This window comes from Eptesicus fuscus, chromosome 7 (assembly GCF_027574615.1).
Source record: "Eptesicus fuscus isolate TK198812 chromosome 7, DD_ASM_mEF_20220401, whole genome shotgun sequence".
NCBI classification, from domain to species: Eukaryota; Metazoa; Chordata; class Mammalia; order Chiroptera; family Vespertilionidae; genus Eptesicus; species Eptesicus fuscus.
Window position 1 is genome coordinate 57,396,084 of NC_072479.1, and position 23,934 is coordinate 57,420,017.

Below are 23,934 nucleotides of genomic sequence, written 5' to 3' on the forward strand. Positions count from 1 at the left end.
CAGCCAGTGATTCTACCTCCAGGAGTTATTAGGTGTTTTTTTAAGAAGCTAATGGAGATGTATATGAACATATATTGATGAACGTTCATCACAGAGTTGTTTGTCATAAATCCATTAGGAAGGGACAAAAAGTTAAAAGGCCTATGGATAGTAAAGCAAGAAGAAAAGACAAAAGTCAGAGCATCAGTGGGTCAGAAGCCAGGCAGGCACACAGACAGGAGGCCATCAGAAGAACACAGTTATGAATAGGTCAGGTGGTGCTCACAATTCCAGGGAAGAAGGCAGGCCTCTGAGGACCAGAACAGCAGGGTGAGCAGTCATTCCTGCAAGCAGGAGTGAGTCAGCCCTAAAGGCCGACTCAGGCGGGTTGGGTGAAGGCTGACACAAGGCATAGGCCTTGGCAACTGAACCAGACTGGGGCTCGGCCAGAGCCTTTACAGCCTATGGTGAGGAAGGGAACTCATCGCAGCCAGTTGCTCAGGTGGAAGGAAGCAGCCTGGCAGGCTGCTGCTGTCCCTTTGTCAGCTTCCTGTCTAAGTCGGTTTTCAAGGGGCTCGCCAGGTCTGTCATTCTCTTTGTTCTGGGCCATTTACAAATAGGTGCTTTAATTAAGGCTTTCTGAGGTGGCCATGATTGCCTTGTAAAAGCTTCTGGGCTGCTTGAGCTCACGCAGGGATGGCACCTCACAGCCCATGCACACTATCCCTTTGCAAGGCCCTGCCGGCTGCATGTAACCAAGACCAGTCGCCTTGTTAGAAGTGAGAGGGTTGGAGGGGGCGCCTCCTACCACCAGGCATTGGATTACCACTTCCAACACCCAGCAAGTATCGGGTTGCCATTCATATTTCACAGGTAACAAAACTAGAGAAACGTAAGTTGTCCCAGGTCCCAAAACTAGTAAGTGACAGAGCTGGGCTCAAAACCCAGCTTTTTATCTCCATTGTCCATGCTTCCATCATCTCCAATCAGGACAGGGGCCTGGGCACACTCACGGTTCCCCCGGGAACCAAGGAGGTGGATGTGTCTACACAGAGACCCTCAGTGAAGGGTACCACCCCATAATCCAGCTCACTGGGTTGAGAAGTGAGTGGGGTCAGAGGATGGGGCACAATTGCCGATGCAGCGACAAAGAAATTTTTGTGAAGAATTCACCGCCTTGCATCCCCTAGCATTTTACCAAGAAATAAATCCTTAGGCATGGATTGAGAACCTTCCAGGTGCTTACTGTAGGAAGCGGTTATAGGGTTAAGCCTCGGACTGACCTGCTGGCAAAGTCGCAAACAAGTCCCAGCTTGGAGGGCACAGTCCTCTTAGCATAATTAAGCTTGATCTTGTGACTGCTCCCTAGATCTTTCTTGGGTAGCTAGTGGGCTGTGGGAGGCGCAGCAAGTGCTGCCAAAACAAGTGAAACTTACAACAACATTGTAGATTACCTTGTTTGTCCCTGATTATAAATAAAGCACCAGCTTTGCAGTCTGGATCTGTTCTGTGGCCTCAGCAAGGCACAGAAAGATCCACCCAGCTCCCAGCTTCATGAATCTATTTCTGCGTCTTGTTTTCTTTATTTCTAATATTTCTCAATCCCTGGCAGCCTCCATTTAGAACCGGTTCGTTCATCTCTCTTTCCGCGCGGGACACGGAAAAGGGAGATCCCCGCCATGTCTGGCCCCCGCCGCATTCAGGCCCCCGCACTTACTAGTTCCAATGTGGATTGAGCCAAGTGGAGAGAAAGACTTGGTTCTTTCTTGAATGTCTGGCAGACATTTGACCCAGAAAAAGGCTTAACATGAAAGTACCCACCAGCCACACCTCCCACAGAAGTGCTCCGAAAATCCCACCAACCTTCAGCTGGAATCAGCCACCCCCAGGCCCCAGGCCTTGCCTCCTTGTATGTCTCTCACACCAGAAGCCCCTAGCCCAAAGCCCACACCCCACACCCACAGAGTTCCCACCCCAGAAACAAGAGTCTGTGCACATCTATCCACAGGGCCCAAGAGGAAGACTGGGAGTGTCCTTCCTTTAGAATGCATGCAGAAGTTGCCCAGCTCCCTGACAGATTTCCATGGCACCATCACCTGTCCTCCCAGAACACAGGGGTCCTCCCTCACTCTGGGGTATAACAGGCCACTCGCCCTGAGAGGGACGAGGGAGGCCCTGGTGAGGCCCTGAGGGGATGCATAAAGGGCTATTTTTAGGCCAGACTGGGTCAGCGTTTGGTCACGGCTGGTCAGGAAACAGGCCCATTGGAGGAGTCATCCTTAGGTTCAAAGGCGGTCAAGACACGTGTGCTTGGAAGGGTTTATGGGCTTAGATATTTGGGTTCAGGGAACCTCCTGGCTTGGTGCCACTGTCCACTCATCACAGTCTAAGCCCAAACAGAAGAATGGAGTTTGGCTGAGGGACAGCCACATGATCCCCCACCTCCTCTCACCCAATGGGTCCTGTGAGGGGAGGAAGTGATGCCATTTTAGGACCCTGGTGACCTCCCCCACCCCATCATAGCACCTTTCACCCTTCCTGATGAGTGTGTGCATACCAGTCAATATTCATTGCTCAACTTCCCTGCTGGGAACTCAAGGACTCTCATACCCCATATCATACCCCAATTCAGCCTTGCACCCCATATTTGTGCCACCCTTTTCTACCTCCAAACACCTCAGGTCTCTGCTGGATTCCAGAAACCCAGCAAGTGTCTCCTGATAGTTGGAACTCAATAAGAATTTACTGAATGAATAAGGAATGACTGATTACACAGTCTAGTCTCCAAATCAGAACTGGACTCCTTTCTTGTCTCCTCCCAATCCTATCCCCATCCCACCCCAGTCCTCCTTAAAGCCACCTCCAAGAAGCCTTCCCTGATTACACCCTGTCACTCTAGGGTATTCCACACTCCCACTCCTAAACCTATCCCACCAGCAATGATGCCCAGAACTCTGAAGAATGGCCCTGGTTTCCTTCTGAACTCTGACTCAGTGTCTCCCATATCCCAGCTGGTGTCCATGGCTTCTGTCTTCCTAGGAATTCCTCCAAGTACAGAGGCCACACTCCCTCCCAAACCTCTACCCCGATCCTCCTCCCTGACTGTGCTCTAGAAAGGAACAGATTAGGAGAGGCTGATATTGTCACTGATGAAAGGGATATTCTTAGAGCAAGAGGGAAGGCTAAGAGCCCAGAACAAGAGGTTGTTTGGGACAAGGCCCCTCCTTGGGACAGACCAGCTGCTCCACCTGAGGCCAGGTCAGAGGGCCAGGGCCCATAGCACAGCTGAGCCCCCTCCAGGAAAGGATTTGGGGAGCAGGCTCCCCCCAGGTCACTGCACACATTCCCTGCATGGGAGCGTGGAACCCAACTGCTGCTTCCAGGAGCCCTTCTCCCTTCTCCACTTCTCCACATCCTCATGGGCGGGGAGAGGCCCTGAGGAAGCTTGTAAAGGGCTTTGAAGATGAAACAGGCCTGTGGCTGGGGATTGTTGACACAGCTACACTGAGGAGGCAAGCGGGGTTGGCTCTTAAGAGCCCGGGATGATGCCAAGCCAATAAAACGCAGCTATTGTCTCTTTGCTGTCCCTTTTAATGCCAGCTGCCCCTGGTGCATAAAAGGGCCTGCCACAGCCCAGGGAGCACAGGCCTTTGGCTCCATTCCCTGCCAGCTTCTCTATTCTTCAGATAACCTCCCTATCTCCAGCATGACCTGTGGGTTCGGCTCCGTGGGCTGTGGATTTGGCCCCAGGAACTTCAGCTGCGCCTCCGCCTGCGGGCCCCGGCCCGGCCGCTGCTGCATCAGCGCCGCCCCCTACCGCGGGGTCTCCTGCTACCGCGGCCTCACAGGGGGCTTTGGCAGCCAGAGCGTCTGCGGCGCCTTCCGCTCCGGCTCCTGCGGACGCAGCTTCGGGTACCGCTCAGGCGGCGTGTGCGGGCCCAGCCCGCCCTGCATCACCACCGTGTCCGTCAATGAGAGCCTCCTCACGCCCCTCAACCTGGAGATCGACCCCAACGCGCAGTGCGTGAAGCATGAGGAGAAGGAGCAGATCAAGTGTCTCAACAGCAGGTTCGCTGCCTTCATCGACAAGGTGGGTGTCCTGGACCAGCCCTTTCCTGGACCTTCAGGCGCTGGGCTGGGCACTGAAGCGGAGTCAGGGGCAGGAGGGATGTGGCCCAGGTGAGCTCCCAGTCTGATGGAGGAGATGGACCGCATCCAGGGCACAGACACTGACAGAGAGCTGTGTATTGGGCAGGGGCTCCTGATTTGATTCCAACGTTATTGTATACAACCTCTGTCCAGGCAGGCAGGGTGCCCACAGAGAAGGTGGGTGTCCTTGATCACACCCTTCCTAAACTCCATCCATGTGCAGGACTCAGGCTGGGCACTGAGGGGGAAGCCAGAGGCAGGCTTACCCAGAGAGGCTCCAAGTCCCAAGGGAGAGGCAGTTATACCTCTAGGACACAGACAGAAAGACAGGAATAGGATCAAGAGCTGCCAGTCTGATGCTCAGGACAAACTGAAAACACGTGAGCAGAACTAGGGACAGAACGTGTAGGCCTGAGAGGTAACATCTTGTGAGCAAAGGGTTGCCATGTGGGTGTTCAATGTGCTTGACGCCAAGTAGCCGCCTACATGGCGAGGAGATGCTCCCTGTGTCCACGGCAAGGCTAGTGAGTGTGGTGCTGGAAGACTGCCTGGCAGGAATCTCATGGACCACACAGAGCTGTTTCCATACCAGGGGTTACTTAGACACTGAGCAGGGGCCAACTTGGTTTGTCCAAGCCGCCATGCAATAGGCACGGCTCCCACTCTCCCAGGCCCTATGGGGAGGTGGGCACAGTGGAAGCCATCTGCAGATGTCAGCGTCCAGCTCAGGCCTGAAGCTGTCTCCTCCACTGCATCGCACCCTGTGTGGCGGTGGTGCGTGGGTCTGGGGAAGAAGTCTCCAATGAGGAAGCAGTTCTGGGGCCAAGGAAGGCACTCAGAGCCAACCTCGGAGAAGCCATGTTAGAGAGATACCCACCAGGAAAGACCCCGAAAATCTGAAACTCCTAACAACATGAGAGACCAAGGATAGCATAAGAAAGGACTGACCAGGGGTGTGGCAGTTATTAGACAAAGGGATGTAAATGGGGTGGTGGGTCAACCTCCTGGCAGGGAGATGGATGTGAGATTTTCCTTGGGCCCAACAGTCAATAATTACTATAGTGAGAGAAGCGCATGCACACACACACACACACACACACACTGCAAGAAGGCAGCAGATCAGAGTTTGAGTTCTTCCTCTGCCATTGTGAGATCTCAGGCAGGGGATCACTTGGATCCCTCATCTGTAAAATGAGGGGGTTGGAGCACAGAGCATCCCAGGTGACTAATTGCACTGTTGTTGTAGGGGTTCAGTAATTGGCACCTATTTTATTTTTCAACTTTTACAGTCTGCCTTTCTAAAAGGGCTGAACTGCTCATGTGCACACTGACCATCACACCTGACTTGGTGTAGCAGCTGTTCAGCGTGCGGGTGCCTTCTGGTACGAGGGCTTGCTAAACCCTCATAGCGAGGCCATCAGTCTGCAGAGGGGTTAAGTGCGGTGCCCGAGGACACATTATTAACAAGCAGCAGCAGAGTCTGGACTCAGCGTGGTTTGGCGCTTTTCGGGTCACTAGGTAAATTGCCGTAAAGACACTAAAGTTAGCTCACAAGGACTTCCAGGTGGTGAGCTGGTTAAGCCCTGGTGTGACTTTGAGAAACGACAAACCCCCATCAGGGAGGACTCTGGGTCGGAGAGTTGGGGCCTGCAGGTCCTGGTGCTGGGACCTCCTCTTGCCCTGTGATCCTGCAAGAAGAGATTCTCAGGCTCTGCCTCTGGGCGGCAGGTGCGCTTCCTGGAGCAGCAGAACAAGCTGCTGGAGACCAAGTGGCAGTACTACCAGAACCGCAAGTGCTGCGAGAGCAACCTGGAGCCGCTGTTTGAGGGCTACATCGAGACGCTGAGGCGGGAGGCCGAGTGTGTGGAGGCCGACAGCGGGAGGCTGGCCTCCGAGCTCAACCACGTGCAGGAGGTGCTGGAGGGCTACAAGAAGAAGTAAGTGCAGGCAGGGCTGGCTCAGGAAAGGGCTTGAAGGGAGCTCCCAGCAAAGGAATGTGTCCCGGTCTGTGGCTGGGTCTCTGCGTGAGATCGGGGGAGAACCTGCACTCTGTCTTTCCTGGCCCCCCAGGGGTGGAGCTCCCCAGAGCTTCCTGCCAGCAGCTCAGGGAAATGATGTTCTCTTCCTGCCTCCATCCACCAGACCTTGCTCTTAAGACCCCAGAAAAATTAACATTCCTGGACCCTTTGCGCCTAGCCCTCAAAGCCATGGACATTCTTCTTAGGTTTACTCCTTCACTCAACACTTTCTGAGCGCCTACCAGGTGCCAGCCAGATGCCAAACTGGGTTCAGATACCCCTGCCCAGGGGCAACCAGGAGACACAGTCCCTTTCCTTGTGGACTTACAGTCTGCTGGGAGGCAGGGTGGCACGGGCACAGCCAGACCTTCAGTTACCATGTGTGATACAAGCTATGACGGGTACACACCGGGGACTCTGAAGGAATCGGGTTTCGAGGGGTGGCCAGCTGCCTTCAGTAAGGCTCTCGCCGTGGACTTCCCAGTCCGCCACACCTCCTGCCTCTGGCTCCAAGCCAGCCTGCCCACAGAGCAGGAGGAAGTGGCGGGCTTGACTCCTCTTGGCTGAGCCCAGGAAGAGAACGGGAGGGGATCCCAAAGCCAGGGGCAAGAGGAAGGGTCAGAGGAAAGGTAAAAGGAGCCCTGGGTGGGAAAAACATCCATCTCCCTTGACCGAATCTCCCCCCCCCACACACACACACACACATGCACACACAGCTTCCAGATACTGCCCTCCCACCCCCACTGAGAGCTCAGAGGTGATGTGAGAGTGGATGCTTCGGTCCTCCAATGCATCCCAGCAGGCCTGGACCAGCAGCCTGATTTCTTCCTTGTGCCACCTCATTTCTTTTGGAGGCAGGGGCACAAGCCAGAGGAGATCTAGGAATCAGGCATGTTTGCATGCCTGCTTCAAGGCCATGTTAAGAGCTGCTCAGACGGGATCCTGTTCTCCTTGCCCACCTCAGGTATGAAGAAGAAGTCACACTTCGGGCCACAGCGGAGAATGAGTTTGTAGTTCTAAAGAAGGTGAGTACCTGAAACCAAGCCCCACCCTGAGTTCCCGGCCACCCTGTCCTCTCTGCCCTGCCACATGGCAGCCAACCTTCAGAGCATCCCGAGGAACCCTGACTTCATGGCCTCTTGAACCCCACACAGGACGTGGACTGCGCCTACCTCCGCAAGTCAGACCTGGAGGCCAATGCGGAGGCCCTGACCGAGGAGATTGACTTCCTGCGGCGACTGTATGAGGAGGTGAGGGACTCTCTCAGCCATGGCGGGCACCCCGACCCCTGCCCAGACCCTACAGGCCAACTGATGTGGGAACCCAACTTGAGATTGGAGTGTTGGAGGGGAGCAGGAAAAGGGAGGAAAGGAGACAGAGAAATGTAAAACCAAGAGGGACAGAAGTAGTAGGGGCAAGAGTGTGTGGTCTCTAGGACAGACAGCGTGTCTTGGGAACCCAAAGCAGAGGCCACATGAATCATCACGCAGCCTCAATCCGTTCTCCAGATTTTCTCGGGCAGCCCATGGCCTTCCTCAGTGTGGTCAGTCCAGGGGAATGTGATGTGGCCCCTCCGCAGGGTCTGCTCCCAAGGAAGACCCACAGCATGCTGGCTGGCAGGAAGCCGCCCAGGTGCACATGGGCCTGAACAATTCCAGAAGCAAGCCTTTGAGAACTAGACGCATTTTCTTCTAAGAGGGTTTTTTTTTTTAATCTGGACAAAAAGTTATGTGATCTCATCAGGGAGTTTCTCTCCAAACAAGAGACTTTGGCTCCAAATGGGCCAAAGAGATGATAGGCATCAGCCTCAGCAGGTGAGGAAAAGTTCAGATAACTTGGTTATTCTTCCTCTTCCCTCACTCCCGCCCCACAGGAGATCCGTGTCCTCCACGCCCACATCTCAGACACCTCGGTCGTCGTTAAGATGGACAACAGCCGGGACCTGAACATGGACTGTGTCATTGCCGAAATCAAGGCTCAGTATGATGACATCGCCAGCCGCAGCCGGGCCGAGGCCGAGTCCTGGTACCGCAGCAAGGTGAGTGGCACAGGACACCTGCCACCTAGACATGGCAGTGGGAGGGATGTGAGGTATATATCAGAAAAGGCTGCTTTTGTCTGGGGATTCTGATCCTAGGCATGGTAACAGAGGCCAGACAGCTCTCAGGTTGAGGGGGCAGGGCAGGGCTGCCATGAGTGATTGCACAGGCTGAGCACTGTACAGCCTGCACTAACATCCATGGTGTCCTGAATGGGGGGGATGTCTCATCCTGAGCCTCAGGAGCATCTCTGCTTCCCCCCAGTGCGAGGAGATGAAGGCCACAGTGATCCGTCACGGGGAGACCCTGCGCCGCACCAAGGAGGAGATCAACGAGCTGAACCGCATGATCCAGAGGCTGACCGCCGAGGTTGAGAACGCCAAGTGCCAGGTACGGGGCATCTGCACCCTAGACCACCAGAGAGGCTGGGGGCCTGGCCATGGTCTCACAGGCCATGTCTGTCCAATCTAAATCTCACCATTCATTCTCTAGCCCATTTGCATAACTAGAATTATAAGTTGTGGTCACTTAGGGAGACCCAGGTGATGAAGGCGAGAGGCTTGTTCCTGGGATGTTCACAGCTGGCTGGGAGAGACTGGACACATCCAGGAAATTGACAGAGAGACCCCGAAATCATACCCCACCTTGTTCTCTTCTGGGTCCCCAGAACACCAAGCTGGAGGCCGCAGTGACCCAATCGGAGCAGCAGGGTGAGACAGCTATCAACGATGCCCGCTGCAAGCTGGCCGAGCTGGAGGCCGCCCTGCAGAAGGCCAAGCAGGACATGGCCTGCCTGCTCAAGGAGTACCAGGAGGTGATGAACTCCAAGCTGGGCCTGGACATCGAGATCGCCACCTACAGGCGCCTGCTGGAGGGCGAGGAGCAGAGGTGAGACTCAACCCAGTTGCCCAGTTGCCCCAAGAACTCCACATGCATGGATCGGCCCACCTTTGATTCCTCCGTATCTCAGTCTCAGTCCCAAGAACTGGCCTCAAGCTAGATTGTGGGATCTTTGAATCCTTGATTTCTAAGGACTGGAACTTGGACATGGCATACAGAGGAAAAACAAAAGCCAGTGCCACTGTGATGTCTAGAATCCCAAACAGCACCCGGCCTTGCTAGGATTAGAACCCAGACACCCTTCCTATCAGTTCAGAAGATTATTGAGTTATTCTACCCTCAACTCTTCCAAAATCCACTCCCTCCCTTGTTTCTGGAAGGTCACCTTGTCCTAAGGCGAAGTTGCTGGCCAAACCTGGCCCTGGCCTCATGTCACTGCCCAAGAGAACCCTCCCCTTCCTAAAACCAAACCCATGCACACAGGCCAGGGACGGTTGTTCAGGCTGTGCACAGCACAAAGGAGTAAGTGAAAGCTGAATCCAGCCTGTACTCTGCTTGCCAGATAGTATGCCCTGGCATTGCTGCAGCTGCCAGAAAGGCACTCTTCAAAGTTTCACAAAGACGTGACTATCGCCCATCCCATAACCTAAGGGAACCCTGAGGACCTCATTCTGATCTCTTTTCTCTTCCCCTCTCTTACCTTTCCCCCACTTAGGCTGTGTGAAGGCGTTGGATCTGTGAATGTCTGTAAGTATCATGAGTCCTAAAAAGGAAAATTCTTGGACAAAAAGAATTTCCTGGATGAATGTATAGACACTGGGGAGAGTTTTTCCAATACTTCCTTCAGTGAATAGGAGTAGGTTGGTCATGCAGCAGGAAAGACTGAGCTTAGCTTACAAGCAGAACCTCACAGCATGAATGGGGTTGGGGAGGGGAAGAATAGTAATATGTCACTGCAGGAAGGGACCTTAGATATCGCTCAGTCTGACCCCACCCCTTGTATAGGTGTGGAAACGCAGAAAGAGTAAGGGGCTTATCCAAGGTCACAAAGGACAACCAGAGCCAGAAAGACCCCAGGCTCAGGTTCCTTCCATGCCTTCAGAATTAGAACTGAAGGTCCTTTGAGTCCTTCCCTGGTGGGCTGGACAGATCACAGAGGCCAAAAGGGAGGCGGCTGGTGGCGACGTCTGACCCAGCCCTTGTTCTCACAGGTGTCAGCAGCTCCCGGGGCGGAGTCGTCTGTGGGGACCTCTGTGTGTCTGGCTCCAGACCAGTAGTAGGCAGCGCCTGCAATGCCCCCTGTGGTGGGAACCTGGCAGTGCCCACCGGAATGTGCGCGCCCTGCTGCCAGCTCAACACCACCTGTGGAGGGGGCTCCAGCGGCCTAGGGAGGTGTTAGGCTGCCCCAAGAGAGAGCCAAAGAAGCCCCTACTGCCTGCCAGACGTGCCACTGCCCCCACCCCCAGCTGAGAACAGCGGCACCCCGGTAGCTGTTCCCCATGTGTTCTGAGAATACACCACAAGGCTTGTTCCCATCAGCCTCTCCTCTGCTCATCTTGTCCTACCAGAAAGGGCTGCTGCTTGGAATGGACCCTTCTCTTCCGCGTCTTCTTTGGCTCCTCCCAGGCAGGAGGGCTCTCCTTCCCTGGAAGGAGCTCTGCTGGACTTCCCCCCTTCCCTCTCTGGCCCCTTGTCCTCTGTTTTTCCAATAAACTGGGGGACCTGCTTTCTGTGCTATGATGTCTTGCTTGCTCAGACTGAGCCCATGTCCACCGACTAATGAGAACCCCAACCCAGTGAGATGACCTGAGGACTGGGGTCATTCTGGCCTGTCCTCAACCTGGATACCCACAGAACAGCCTATCCCCAATAGTTCCATCCTCCCCTGGCCAGGCAATGCTGACTGTGCTCACAGCACCTTCCCCTAAGTCACACCTGTCAGAGGTAGTCTGAGACTTGAGACTTAAGACTTGTTCCTCTGGCTGAAGGGAACCAGAAGCCATGGAATCTTCTGAAGGCAGGTGTGTGTGTGTGTGTGTGTGTGTGTGTGTGTGTGTGTGTGTGTGTGGCTTTAATCCCCTTCCCACACACACACCTCCACCAACACCATGCACACATGCACCACAGCAGCAACCTCCTGTTGGAAGTGCCAACAGCCACCTCGGATAGCCACCCCATATCAGTCTGGACCCCAAACCACCCATTCCCACTATTGTCCATCAAACAATGGAGATGAGACCCTTGACACCACCCCTTGCCCACCCCCCTCTCCCCCGACCCACACACACACCTCTTCAGCACCCAGGACAGCCTCCTAAAAAACTCTTAACTTCCTAAGAGGAGCTACTTCCCCCCACCATCTACTTGCTTTCTTAACTGCCCCACTGACTACCCTCATTCCCAGATCCCTCAGAGTTTTAATCCCAAGGCCAAGGTAGCTCCTCTGCCCCTGCATGGCCTGACTGCTCCTGTCCTCTGCTCAGAAAGAGGCCGGGAGCTCCAGGGGGAAGCTGTTGCGAAGCCCCTAGCCCCGCTCCGGAAGAACCAGGCATGGAATAGCCCTCCCTGGGCCCCAGCCACGCTCCTGTGGAGTGAATTTCCTCCTCACTGGCCCTCTTTTCCCTCTCTTTGCCCAGCCCTACCTCAGCCCCAGTGCTGACCAACCTTCCTTCAGGCCCTTACCTTTCTGTCCATGTCACCATGCTGTCCTAGGAGGACCCACCACCTTCCCTCCCTCCCTCCTGGAATCTCTAGGGCCCTCTTGACTCCTCGCCTGTCACCCTCTCTCCCTCCCAGAGTCTCAGGCCTTTCACTTCCTTGTTTGGCAGGCCAGGCTCTGAGCTCCTCCCAAGCAGCTCTCTTTCAGCTACCACCATCATTGGTGTCCGCCCCAGTTAAAATCATCCGACTGTGCTTCAGAGTCATGGGGACTCTCCTGCTGCCCTGACCTCGCTCCTCAGCCTCAGACCCATGCCCCCAGTTTGTACAGGGAAGCTCCGCTTGCCAGTCCTAGAGACCCTTCCACTGAACAGACCTCCAAGCTCAACTCACTATTTCTCACCTTCTCCACCCGTCTTCTCCTACCTCCCCTGTCAAGATCCTCAACATAGCTGCCCACATCTAAACCTATGATCTATGCCTATATCCTCACTCTCAAAACTAACTCCCAAGTGCTTTCTTTCTCTACCTCTTAAGTATCCTTCTAATCCATCTCTTTCCTCTCTCCCTGCTGCTACCACCCGTGGTCCAGCCACCACCATTTTGGTTGAGTCCTGCTCTCCTCCCCTTCCAATCCACCTACACAGCAACCAGAGATTTCTACAAAACCCAAGTCTCACCTGCCAGGGGGTCTCCATTACCCTCAGGATGAAGTCTGGGCCTTTGAACATAGCACATCAGTCCTGCGTACCTGGCTCTGACTTACGTCTCAGTGCCTCTCACCACTTCCCATTGACCGCACCTTCTTCCCCTGCTCTGGCTCAGGGGGCCCTGAACACCTGTCAAGTGAATACTGGGCCAGAGCCTTTGAAAGGCTCTTTTTAGTTCTGACTTTCTTAGGCAATGGCTCTGAGTTCTGCTCTGGGGTTGTAACACTGCCTTCCCAGGGACTTAGGGAGGACACCGTAAGCACTGCCAGCCTTGGGAGGTCATCCAGATGCCACCTGGGAGAGCCCAGGGAGGCTCCATGCCTCAGGAGTGATGCACCTCCCTCCAGCCCCACGAGCTCAAGGGACCGGGCAAGACTGATGTTGCAGACTCTCCATCTGTTAGAGCCTCCGTTCCTGAGTACCTGAGCCTCACTTCCTCTGCCACCTCTTCATCAAGGAAAGGTGTCGTTTCAAAGAGGCCTAGGGCCTTGGTCTCAGGAGGAAAGGGACGCACATTTGGAAGATTATTAACCAGAGAAAGCTGGCTACCTCCTGAAGGAAGTAATATTGAAGCTGAAGCCTAAAGGAAGACCGGGAGTTCATTTATTCAATCAGCAAATGATCACTCCGTGCTTAATATGGACCAAGGACTGTTATACAAACTTGGTTCATGTAAGTGAAGAAAATAGTCAAAGACGCCTATCCTCCATGAAGCTTACATTTTACAGCAAAAAGTATAAGGAGTTAGCTGGGAAGAAGAGATGTGCCCTAGACATGGTGGAATGCGTATGAAGAGGTGGGGTTGGAGCATGGAAACATCAGGGACTCTAATAAGTCTCTGAGGCTTCTGGGGGAGGACGGGGACTGCTCACCAGTGCCCTCTAGAAGCTTAAAGTGAGCCTCTCATTTCTACACTCTTCTCCACTGCCCCTCCTACCCCAGCCTCAACTCCATCCCACCAAATCTTTCTTCATCCAAGGTCATTTCTCATTCCTACTTCCTTCCAGGCACTTTTCCCATCATCTTGAAGAGGTAGATGGTATGGGCCAATCAGTGAGGCCTTCCACCCGTCACAGAGAGACAACTGCCTCTTCTCTGGAATGTTCCTGCTGATACCTAAGGAATATGAGCTATTTAGACATCAGGTCCGCTGTGCTGACAGCTGAGCTAGTGGTGGTAGTGACAGCATGCAGTCCTTCAGCATCTGCCCTTCCTTGATGTGCTTGCTCTTTTCATAGGCCAGTTGTCAACCCAAAATGTGGATAAACTAACTGAGGTTCAAAAGCCTGAAGAGGCCTGGCCACATACTCCTGGTGATCAAACCAGGACATGAAGCTAAGAGTCCAGACTTCTAGCCCCTATATTTCTTTACCATCCCATTCTGCCTCCTGCTATTCAGAACCTCGGAAATCTGTGCTGTTGTGATATCATAGTAATAGTAACAACAATAATAAATAGCAATTTTTGAGTATCAATTGCATGCCATGCTATACTCTAAATTTTTGTTTGTATTGTCTCATTTATCCTCCTGTGATTGTTATCTTTAGAAATGGCTCCAAGTCTCCTCTCTCTGTCTATGTCGCTCCTCATTTCACAGGTAGAGTCTATGTCCCCTCCCCAGGAATCTGGGCTGACTCTATAATAGCTTTGACCAATAGACTGTGGTGAGGGTGACATTCTTGGGCTCCTTCCTGAGTATGCTCTCTCGGGTCTAAGGGTAGGGAATGCTCCTTATATCTGCAGCTCCTATACTTACAGAATTTACTCCCACAATTATAGAAAGGATAAATGGCTGAACCAGCATTCAAACATTTTTTTTATTATTAACAAAATGCTTTTAAATGCATAATCTCACTTAAGGAGCCAGAAGGGACCTTAGGAATATGACCCAACCTCCTTCATTCTGCAGACAAGGAAACGGAAGCTCGGAAGGTGGAAGCAATTTGCCCAAAGTCACACATTTGGGAAATGGCAGAGTCAGGACTGTGTATTGGAAGCACAGCTCTCCTGATTCTCCCCCACGCTCTTGTCTCACATGCCTTCCTTCCATTCTTACCTCCACATGTTTCCTCATGGACTTCCCCCCTCCAGGAATGCCCCTGGGGCACAATCCCCTTGTTGAGGACCCCTTGGGCACATTTGACCATACCTAGAGGCATCTTGGCACCAGGCGGGTGAAGGCCAGGGATACTGCTCAACCTCCTTATGGTGCACAGGACAGCCCCGCCGCACAGAATTCTCCAGCCCAAGATGTCAATAGGGTTGGCGTTGAGAAAGCTTGGTCTAAAGAAACCATGACTGCATAGATCCCTGCCTCCTTCAGGCTTCTCCTGCTTTCCCAAGGCTTGGGTTGCTCAAGCCAGAAGGGCAGCGTGTACTGCCATCATTTCCAACTGCTGAAGAAACACCTGAGTGGATGGAGAGGCCCTGAGGAAGTCCCTGGCAGGGAGCACCTCTCACAGGAGGGCCCTGGCGGTTTTCAACACTCTGAGGAACCAGGTTTGATTCGCTACAATAAGTTTATTGGAAACACAGAGTGAAACAAGGACAAACAAAGTTGCTGGCAGTTGAGTCATTGGCTTTTTAGAAGCTCCTGCAGGCAGCCCTCACAGAGTCCTGGGGAAACCACCACCAGTGTTCCCTATCTCTGTTCTGCAGGTCCAAGCACAGGGAGATTCTGGGGCCTGCCGGCTCCTCCAAGCTTGGGTGAAGGGGTCAAGCAGGACCAATGAATCCAGCAAAAATCAGAAAGCGGAAGAAAGGAGGAATCCTCAGGAAAACAAACTGACTACTGAGAAAGGCGACAGAAAGAGACCAAGGTGCTGCCCCAGCCTCCCCGGGCTCAGGGCGCTCGGGAGTGGCACACAGAGGGAGCGGGTAGGGAGGACATGCAGCGTGTGCACATCTGGTGACTGGTTCTTGGGGGGCCAACTCTGGCGATGCGTGAGGCAGCGGGAGGGGCGATCCAGGTTCTCGAGGTCCAGGCTGGGCAGAGGGTGCCGGTGGTGCGCGCTGGCAGAGGCTGCAGCCTCCTAGCACCTGTTGCAGCCCGCGCTGCAGGAGTTGGCGGTGCCCACCACCACGTTGCCGCAGCAGGGGGCGTTACACACGCTGGTGGTGACAGCAGGGGCAGTACCGCGTGCGCAGAGATCGCCACAGACGACGCCACCGCGGGAGCTGCTGACGCCTGGATGAGGGGAGAACTCTATCAGGCACTGCCACAGACAGGCAGCTTTGGGGCAAGCGAAAACGCCCCCTCCCCAAAGGCCTTGGACCACCCCAGCGGGAGAAGGGTAAGGGCTTGAGCTACTTACAGACATTCACGGAGCCGACGCCCTCACACAGCCTATTGGGAAAAGAAAAGAGAGAGGTCAGTGCCGTGGCAAAGCCGCCTGGCGGATGCAGCCAGCGTGAAAGGTGAGGCCCGTGGCCCTCCTTCTGGGGCTAATCCAGAAGCCGGGTTGGGGGCGAGGTGGGGGGGGGGTGGCGCTTCACCAGCATGTGGCTTCTGGAGACAGATGCCTAGTGTGCCTGGCTCTCCACCCACCGTTAGCTGAGCAACCTCCGATTTACCCTCCCTCCGCCTACCTCCTCATGGAGACCATCTACTCCTAAGTCTGTAGTGAGGATGAAATCAAGTGACACATGTGAGTGCTCAGTGCCTGCCACACAGCCAGCACTTCAGAAATATTCACTGCTACCATTTCTATTGGTTCTGGTTGGCTTGTAAATGCATTTGAGGCCTAGCCGGTTTGGCTCAGTGGTTGGAGCGTTGGCCCGTGGACTAAAGGGTAGGGAGGGTTGGTTCCTGTCAAGGGTGCATACATCAGTTGCAGGCTTGATCCCTGGCCCCCAGTCGGGGAGCATGTGGGGGACAACCAATCGATGTGTCTCTCTCACATCGATGTTTCTCTCCCTCCCTCCTTTGCTTCCACTCTCTCTTTAAAAAAAAAATCAATGGAAAAAATATCCTCAGGTGAGGATAAATAAATAAATAAATAAATAAATGCATTTGAGGAGCCGCAGGTGTAACGTCTTAAATCTGGTCAAATTGGTATCACTAGAATGCAGCTTCAGGAGGGCAGAAGTTTTTTGGGTTTTTTGTTTTGTTTTGTTTTGCTTGTTTTTTAAATATTTTTATTGTTTTCAGAAAGGAAGGGAGAGGGAGAGAGATAGAAACATCAATGAAGAGAGAGAATCATTGATTGGCTGCCTTCCGCACGCCCCCTGCTCGGGATCAAGCCTGCAAACTGGGCATGTACCCTTGACCTGAATCGAACCTGGGACCCTTCAGTCTACAGGTTGACACTCTATCCACCGAGCCAAACCAGTTGGGCAGGGGCAGAAGTTTCTGTCTGTTCTTTTCCCCATTGCAGAACCAACAGTGCCTAAAACAATGCCTAGCTCAATAAAGAACTGTTGCATTGCATGAATAAATGGGATTTTAGAACCCACTTGGAACAGGCTCAGAGACCATCTACACCAAATCGCTCATTTGACATATAGAGAAACTGAGGCCCAGAGACAGAAAATAACCAATGACAAAGGCAGGGCTATAACTTGGGCCATCTAACTCAGCCTGCTGTCTCCTGAAGGGGGACACATGGGAGTCCCTGTGAGAGCACAGTGGCAAAGGGTTGTCAAAATTAGCTTGAGGCATGAGGAGAATCAAAAGTAATTCACTGTCTAATCACCCATCCCCAGGTTTCCTAGGGAACACACATCAGAGCTTCTGCTTCTCTCCCAGAGACCCATGGGCCAGAGAGGTGGGCCACTCCATTTCCAGGGCCATGTCCACAGGTCTCTCCAACTTCCAAACTCAGTCTTGGAAAACTCTCCCTCCCAGAATTCTTCATGAATGAAACTCCCCAGGCCCAGCAAGCCCTGGTGCCTCTGAGCTCTCCAGTGCAATTCCGTGAGCACATTGTGAGTCTCTCCAAGTGATCAGCTACCAAACTTGTGTCCCCATCGCCCCAGTACACAGGGTGCCCCTAGATGCTCTTCTGCATCCTCATACTCCCCTGTCGTCTGCCCAGGGCCTGGGGCCCGGCTGTATACAACAAGAAGAGAGCTCAGGGTGTGAGCACCTGACCAACCTGGGCAAGAACCTAAGGGCCACATTCTGGGAAGCGTCTCATCATAACTGCCCTCCGGCCATCAGAAGGCTAAATGACCAGTGAGTCTGCTCTCACCCGCACCTGGTCCCCAAAGCAATCCAGAAGCAAAAATGTCCAGAGTGGGACACAGCTGCCTCAAGGGACAGATCCTGCTGCCAAGTCCCACCTGCTGTGATGGAGGACCACTTAGGGGTACTTGCTAATGTTAGAATATCTCAGTGTGAGTTAGTAAAATCCCCGACTGAAGTTGCCCTCTGGGATAAATATGAACTCCCAGGCCTGAGGCCTTCGCTGGGCTTGAAAAGAGAGCTGGAATCCTGAGTGGCATGTGCAGGGCCCAAGGGGACAGAAGCACTATAAAGGGAAGTTAACCCCAAACCCAGGCTGGGCTTCTCAGGAACAGCAATTGCAACCGCCAGACCTGACCTGACCTGACTGAGGAGCAGATTTGTAAAAGGAACCACTTCCAGATCAGCACCAGGTGGTCATGAGAAACTCAAACGGGGCTAGAAGCATATCCAAAGAACTTATTCAAATTACCTGTCCAGTTGCATGATCAGGATATTTGGAAACAAGAGAGGACTGATGCCACGCCTGTGAGGGACTGGGCGAGCTGAGAACCCAGGCAAGGCTGGGAGAGAAGATTGGTTAGGATACCCACCTCTGCTCCTCGCCCTCCAGCAGGCGCCTGTAGGTGGCGATCTCGATGTCCAGGCCCAGCTTGGAGTTCATCACCTCCTGGTACTCCTTGAGCAGGCAGGCCATGTCCTGCTTGGCCTTCTGCAGGGCGGCCTCCAGCTCGGCCAGCTTGCAGCGGGCATCGCTGACGGCCGTCTCGCCCTGCTCCTCCGACTGCTTCACGGCAGTCTCCAGCTTGGTGTTCTGGGGGCCACAAGAGGACAAGGCAGGTTATGGACCCAGGTCTCTCTGTCCATTTCCTGCGTGTGTCCAGTCACTCACACCCAGCTGGGAACACTCCCAAAATAGGCCCCTCACCTTTGTGACCTGGGTCTCCCTGGTAATCACACCCAGGACTCTAGTCATGCAAATGGGCTGGGGAATGAGTGATGGAGTCCACATGGAAGCCAGGCCAGGCCCTCAGCCTCTCTGGTGGTCTAGGGTGCAGATGCCCCGTACCTGGCACTTAGCATTCTCAACCTCGGCGGTCAGCCTCTGGATCATGCGGTTCAGCTCATTGATCTCCTCCTTGGTGCGGCGCAGGGTCTCCCCGTGACGGATCACGGTGGCCTTCATCTCCTCGCACTGGGGGGAAGCAGAGATTCAGGATGGGACCTGCCACCCATTCAGGCCACCACAGATGAGAGTGCAGGCTGTACAGTGCTCAGCCCGAGCAACCACCCATGGCAGCCCTGCCCTGCCCCCTCACCCTGAGAGCTGTCTGGCCTCTGTTACCATCCCTAGGATCAGAATCCCCAGACAAAAGCAGCCTTTTCTGATATACACCTCACATCCCTCCCACTGCCATGTCTAGGTGGCAGGTGTCCTGTGCCACTCACCTTGCTGCGGTACCAGGACTCGGCCTCGGCCCGGCTGCGGCTGGCGATGTCGTCATACTGAGCCTTGATCTCGGCAATGACGCAGTCCATGTTCAGGTCCCGGCTGTTGTCCATCTTGACAACGACTGAGGTGTCTGAGATGTGGGCTTGGAGGACACGGATCTCCTGTGGGTATGGGAAGAGGAAGGATCTTGTTAATGCCACAGCCTCACCCACCATGGCATCTACCCAATCTTCTCAGCCCTCCCTGGTCTCCAGCCCCCCCCCTCCCCCCCGCCCTCCGCTCATGGATTGCAGACTGATGCCCAAATCCCTCAAGGCGGGCGGCCAGTTTCTTGCCTGGACCACGAGCCCTCACCTCCTCATACAGTCGCCGCAGGAAGTCAATCTCCTCGGTCAGGGCCTCTGCATTGGCTTCCAGGTCCGACTTGCGGAGGTAGGCGCAGTCCACATCCTGGAAAGGTGGGCAGTCTTTGAGCTCAGAACCCTGGTGATTGTCACCCCAATGCCCTCTTCTCACCCATTCATGGAGGCCGGGTGGCGGGGAAGGATTCCCAGGGTTCCTATTCCCATCCCATCTCCATACTTTCTGAACTTCCTGGGATGGGCCTCACAACCTCCTCCCCTTCTGAGAACAAACCCCTTTCTGTCTTGGAGATTAGCCACCATCCTTTCCCCCTCCCACCTGAGGCAGCTTACCCTCCCATTTCTCCTCTTTTACTCACCCTGTTCCAGGACCCTGCCCAGACTCACTCCCCACTCAGACATCTTGGCCCCTCCCTGTCACCCAGCACTCCTCCCAGACTCCACCTGGCCACTCCTGGTTCTGTTCCATCTTTCCCCTCCTTTTATTCAGACATCCCACAGCTCTAGACAGGACATTGTCCCTCAACAGAGACTGAAGATGCCAGGTTTCTATGTGACCCAAGCCCCAGACCACACCTCCGAAGCCGAGCAGGACATCCAGAGGTCAACCCGGCCATCCCCGTGCCCCAGGACACAGTGGATATTCCAAGGGTATTGACCTTTGTCAAAGCTCTGGATGTGCCTTCCATGACCCGATCTCTGGGAATTACCCATGTGATTTGACAAGGTCACTGCACCCCACACTGAGGTTGAGACCCTCGGGGTCTCCCCAGGAAGAGTCTGTCATTCTAGGATCCCTCATGTCTGTGCTCCCCAATACCACATGACTCACCTTCTTCAGAACCACAAACTCATTCTCAGCTGTTGCTCTCAGAGAAACTTCCTCCTCATACCTGAGGCAGAAGAGGCAGAGAGGGAGGTCATGGAAGGGCAGGTCTTTCATGAACCCCTCCCACTTCACACCAGGGCAGGGGCCAATGTTAGGAACCTCCCACCACAGCTGGACCTCTGGCAGCCATGTTAGGTCCTTTTGGTTGGATTTGGGATATCTCCACCTTGAATTGAGGGGTCCCTGGGGCTAATCTTCTGGGACCTTATAGCAGCTCTGAGGTCACCTCAAGAGGCAAATAAGGCCTCAGCACCAGCCCCATGCTGGCAGTGGCCAGCATCCCCTCTGGGGCTCAGCAGCCAGCACCCCCTCAGCTGAGGGTGCCTCCTCACCCAGGTGTGGGTCTAATGCGCCCAGAGGCCATCAGCACTCAGAGCCCTGAGCTGTGGGACAACCAGAGCCCAGGACATGTAGGGCTCATATCGCATCCATGGGCCATGTGCTATAGGTGGGAGGTCAGGAGGAGAAGGCCTGGAAGATGCCAGAAGCCTTCTCCCCACAGAGCACAGGCAGCAGCTGCTGGGTGGTCAGACTCCAAGAAAAGAAGGCTAAAGCAGTGGAGAGATGTCCTGGGACAGTGGTCGGCAAACTAATTAGACAACAGAGCCAAATATCAACGATTGAAATTTCTTTTGAGAGCCAAATTTTTAAACTTAAACTTCTCCTAATGCCACTACCCGTCCAGGCCTTGGTATTTTGTGGAAGAGCCACACTCAAGGGGCCAAAGAGCCACATGTGGCTCGCGAGCCGCAGTTTGCCAACCACGGTTCTGGGGGAATCACGGCCCTACTCTTAGGCAGGCATCCGGGCAACAATTGCACAGGTGAAAAGATCCTACTACATTCTGCCACCCTGCCTGCATGGCTGCTCACCCTGCTTGGAAATTCTTCTCATGTCTAATCCAATGGCCTTTAACCTACGTCCTTCCCCGTGTCCCACGTCAAACCCAGCCACACTCACTTCTTCTTGTAGCCCTCCATCACCTCCTGCACGTGGTTGAGCTCTGAGGCCAGCCTCCCGCTGTCGGCCTCCACACACTCGGCCTCCCGCCTCAGCGTCTCGATGTAGCCCTCAAACAGCGGCTCCAGGTTGCTCTCGCAGCACTTGCGGTTCTGGTAGTACTGCCACTTGGTCTCCAGAACCTTGTTCTGCTGCTCCAGGAAGCGCACCTACCATTCAGGGTGGAGAAGACGGGTCAGATGGCTCTTGGTGCCCCAAAGCCCATCTGGAGGGTTGCTTTAAGGTAAACTTCCAAATCTGCAGCTCAGCAGAAATTAGAGGTGGACAGTGGTAGACAAATCAACTCCGGGAGTTCCTGATTATGATCTACTAGAGGCCCAGTGCACAAAATTCGTGCACTGAGGGGGTGTGTCTCTCAGCCCGGCCTGTGCCCTCTCGCAGTCTAGGACCCCTCACTCCTTACCACCTGCCTGCTTGCTGCTCCTTACTGCTCAGCTCACTGCTCCTTAGCACTGCCACAGAGCGGGGAGGGGCTCCCGCCACCACTGCTGCGCTCGCCAGCTGTGAGCCTGACTTCTGCCTGAGCGGCGCTCCCCTTGTGGGAGCACATTGACCACCAGGGGCCGGCTCCTGCGTTGAACATCTGCCTCCTGGTGGTCAGTGCACATCATAGCGACTGGTCATTCTGGTCGATCCGCCATAATGGTCACTTAGGCTTTTATTATATAGATATCTGGATTTTCCAACTTAGGGATGGGAGCAACGGGCTGGGAAAGATCAGTCCCTTCTCAGGTGAACTGAGTTATCCCGACCTGATGAGTCCAAGTAGCATGTCTCCCGGTGAAGGGCTCACCCCCTCACCTTGAAGCTAGAAGAGGTGCCCTCTTGGGCAGAGTTCCAAGATTCAGATCACAGCCTGGGATGTGTGGTGACAGGTAACAGGGAGATGATGTCACCAGCCATCTTAGAGGAGATCTCTGCTACCCTGGCCCCTGGCCCCCTTCACTGGATGGCCAATCCACTTTATGCCTCAGAGGGAGCACAGTCCTCAGATGGGGCCTGAAACCTCTGTAACTTCAGAAGCAGTTGCCATTTTCCTCTTCAATTTCCTGAACTCTAGTTGTGCCTCCGAACAGCCAGGTCACACCTCTCTTCCATAAGCTCTGCCTATTTGAACTCCCAGCTGCGTCTTCTGGGTCTTGTGTCAGTGCCTGTTCTTGTCTGTGTGTCTGCCCCTCTCATCAGAATGGGGAGCTCAGGCCGTCAGAGCTCTTCCTGCCCCTGACTCCCCTCTTGGTGCCCAGACTGAGTCCTGCACATGGGTGGAGTTTAGGAAGGGTGTGTTCAAGGACACCCACCTTGTCGATGAAGGCAGCAAACCTACTGTTGAGACACTTGATCTGCTCCTTCTCCTCATGCTTCACGCACTGCGCGTTGGGGTCGATCTCCAGGTTGAGGGGCGTGAGGAGGCTCTCATTGACGGACACGGTGGTGATGCAGGGCGGGCTGGGTCCGCACACGCCGCCTGAGCGGTACCCGAAGCTGCGTCCGCAGGAGCCGGAGCGGAAGGCGCCGCAGACACTCTGGCTGCCAAAGCCCCTGGAGAGTCCTCGGTAGCAGGAGATGCCGCGGTAGGGGGCGGCGGTGATGCAGCAGCGGCCGGGCCGGGGCCCGCAGGCGGAGGCACAGCTGAAGGTGCCTCCAGCACAGTAAGATCCACAAGTCATGGTGTTTCTTTGGGACACAGGAGGCTGTGAAGAGGGAGAGGTCCTAGTGGAGGGTATAGTGGACAAGGTGTTTACGTCTCGGACATCTTTGGGCCTTTTATATATGTGGTGAGCCTGGTGCGTCCATGGGTTAGGAGCAATTAGCCATCTTTTATGGGCTTGGGTTGCTTAGCTGCTGTGTTCTCCCTTAATGTACTTAATTGGGTTCCAAATGCGGCCAGATGTTTATGGCCTTTTGCCCTAAACTGCACAATTTTTATCATCAAAGAGCCAGCTCACATCTCCCACGCCCACCCCAACCTCCCTCGATACAGTTGTGGAGACTCAGGAACTGGGGGATGAGGGAGCAGTGACTCAGGTTGGAGGGGAGGGGAAAGGCGGGGCTGCTGCTCCTCCAGTGCCCTGCCACCTGATGACGTCAGCGCCGCTGTCCGTGGTGCTGGTGGGACCGGCCCTAAAACACTGGGAGAGTGTGAGATCCACAGGTGATGTGGAACTTGGGGTGCGCTTGGTGATTTCCCTCACACGGATGACCTCGTTCTGCATTGACAAAGCTCCACACTTGCACAATCTCTCAATTATCCGTACATGTATCCAACACTCCCACACTGTTCCCAAATCCTTCATATCTATCAACATATCCCACCCCCTAAACACACACACACACACACACACACACACACACACTATGCACTCACATGCTGGCCTTCCCACCCACAATCTGACACACACTCACATGGTCGTGTGCACTGTCACCTACCCTCTACCCCCCTTACACAGTGACCAGACCCTAAGCCAATTTATTAGACCTTCTTGCAACAGCGGCCGGGCTGGGCCCGCAGGTGGAGGCACAACTGAAGGTGCCTCCAGCACAGTAAGATCCACAAGTCATGGTGTTTCTTTGGGAGTGGCATCCCCTCCCTCAGAGTCTTCCATGAGTCTTAAGGGACACACACTGGCTCTCT

The 23,934-nt window shown here is 54.3% G+C and overlaps 2 protein-coding genes across 2 annotated transcripts; one reads left to right on the plus strand and one right to left on the minus strand.

The window, feature by feature from the left end:
• The first annotated feature begins 3,685 nt into the window (after positions 1-3,685).
• On the plus strand, positions 3,686-10,424 carry LOC103285312 (keratin, type II microfibrillar, component 7C). The gene is made up of 9 exons (XM_008140705.3): positions 3,686-4,069; positions 5,857-6,065; positions 7,111-7,171; positions 7,301-7,396; positions 8,020-8,184; positions 8,450-8,575; positions 8,853-9,073; positions 9,741-9,772; positions 10,237-10,424. The coding sequence occupies exons 1-9, from the start codon at positions 3,686-3,688 to the stop codon at positions 10,422-10,424; spliced, it is 1,482 nt and encodes a 493-aa protein (XP_008138927.1).
• Positions 10,425-15,425: 5,001 nt separating this feature from the next.
• LOC114231286 (keratin, type II cuticular Hb6) lies at positions 15,426-22,969 on the minus strand. Its single transcript, XM_054719057.1, has 9 exons — positions 22,601-22,969; positions 21,243-21,451; positions 20,226-20,286; positions 19,386-19,481; positions 19,028-19,192; positions 18,648-18,773; positions 18,172-18,392; positions 15,708-15,739; positions 15,426-15,580 (listed from the first exon to the last, which is right to left on the minus strand). The coding sequence occupies exons 1-9, from the start codon at positions 22,967-22,969 to the stop codon at positions 15,426-15,428; spliced, it is 1,434 nt and encodes a 477-aa protein (XP_054575032.1).
• Positions 22,970-23,934: the final 965 nt, after the last annotated feature.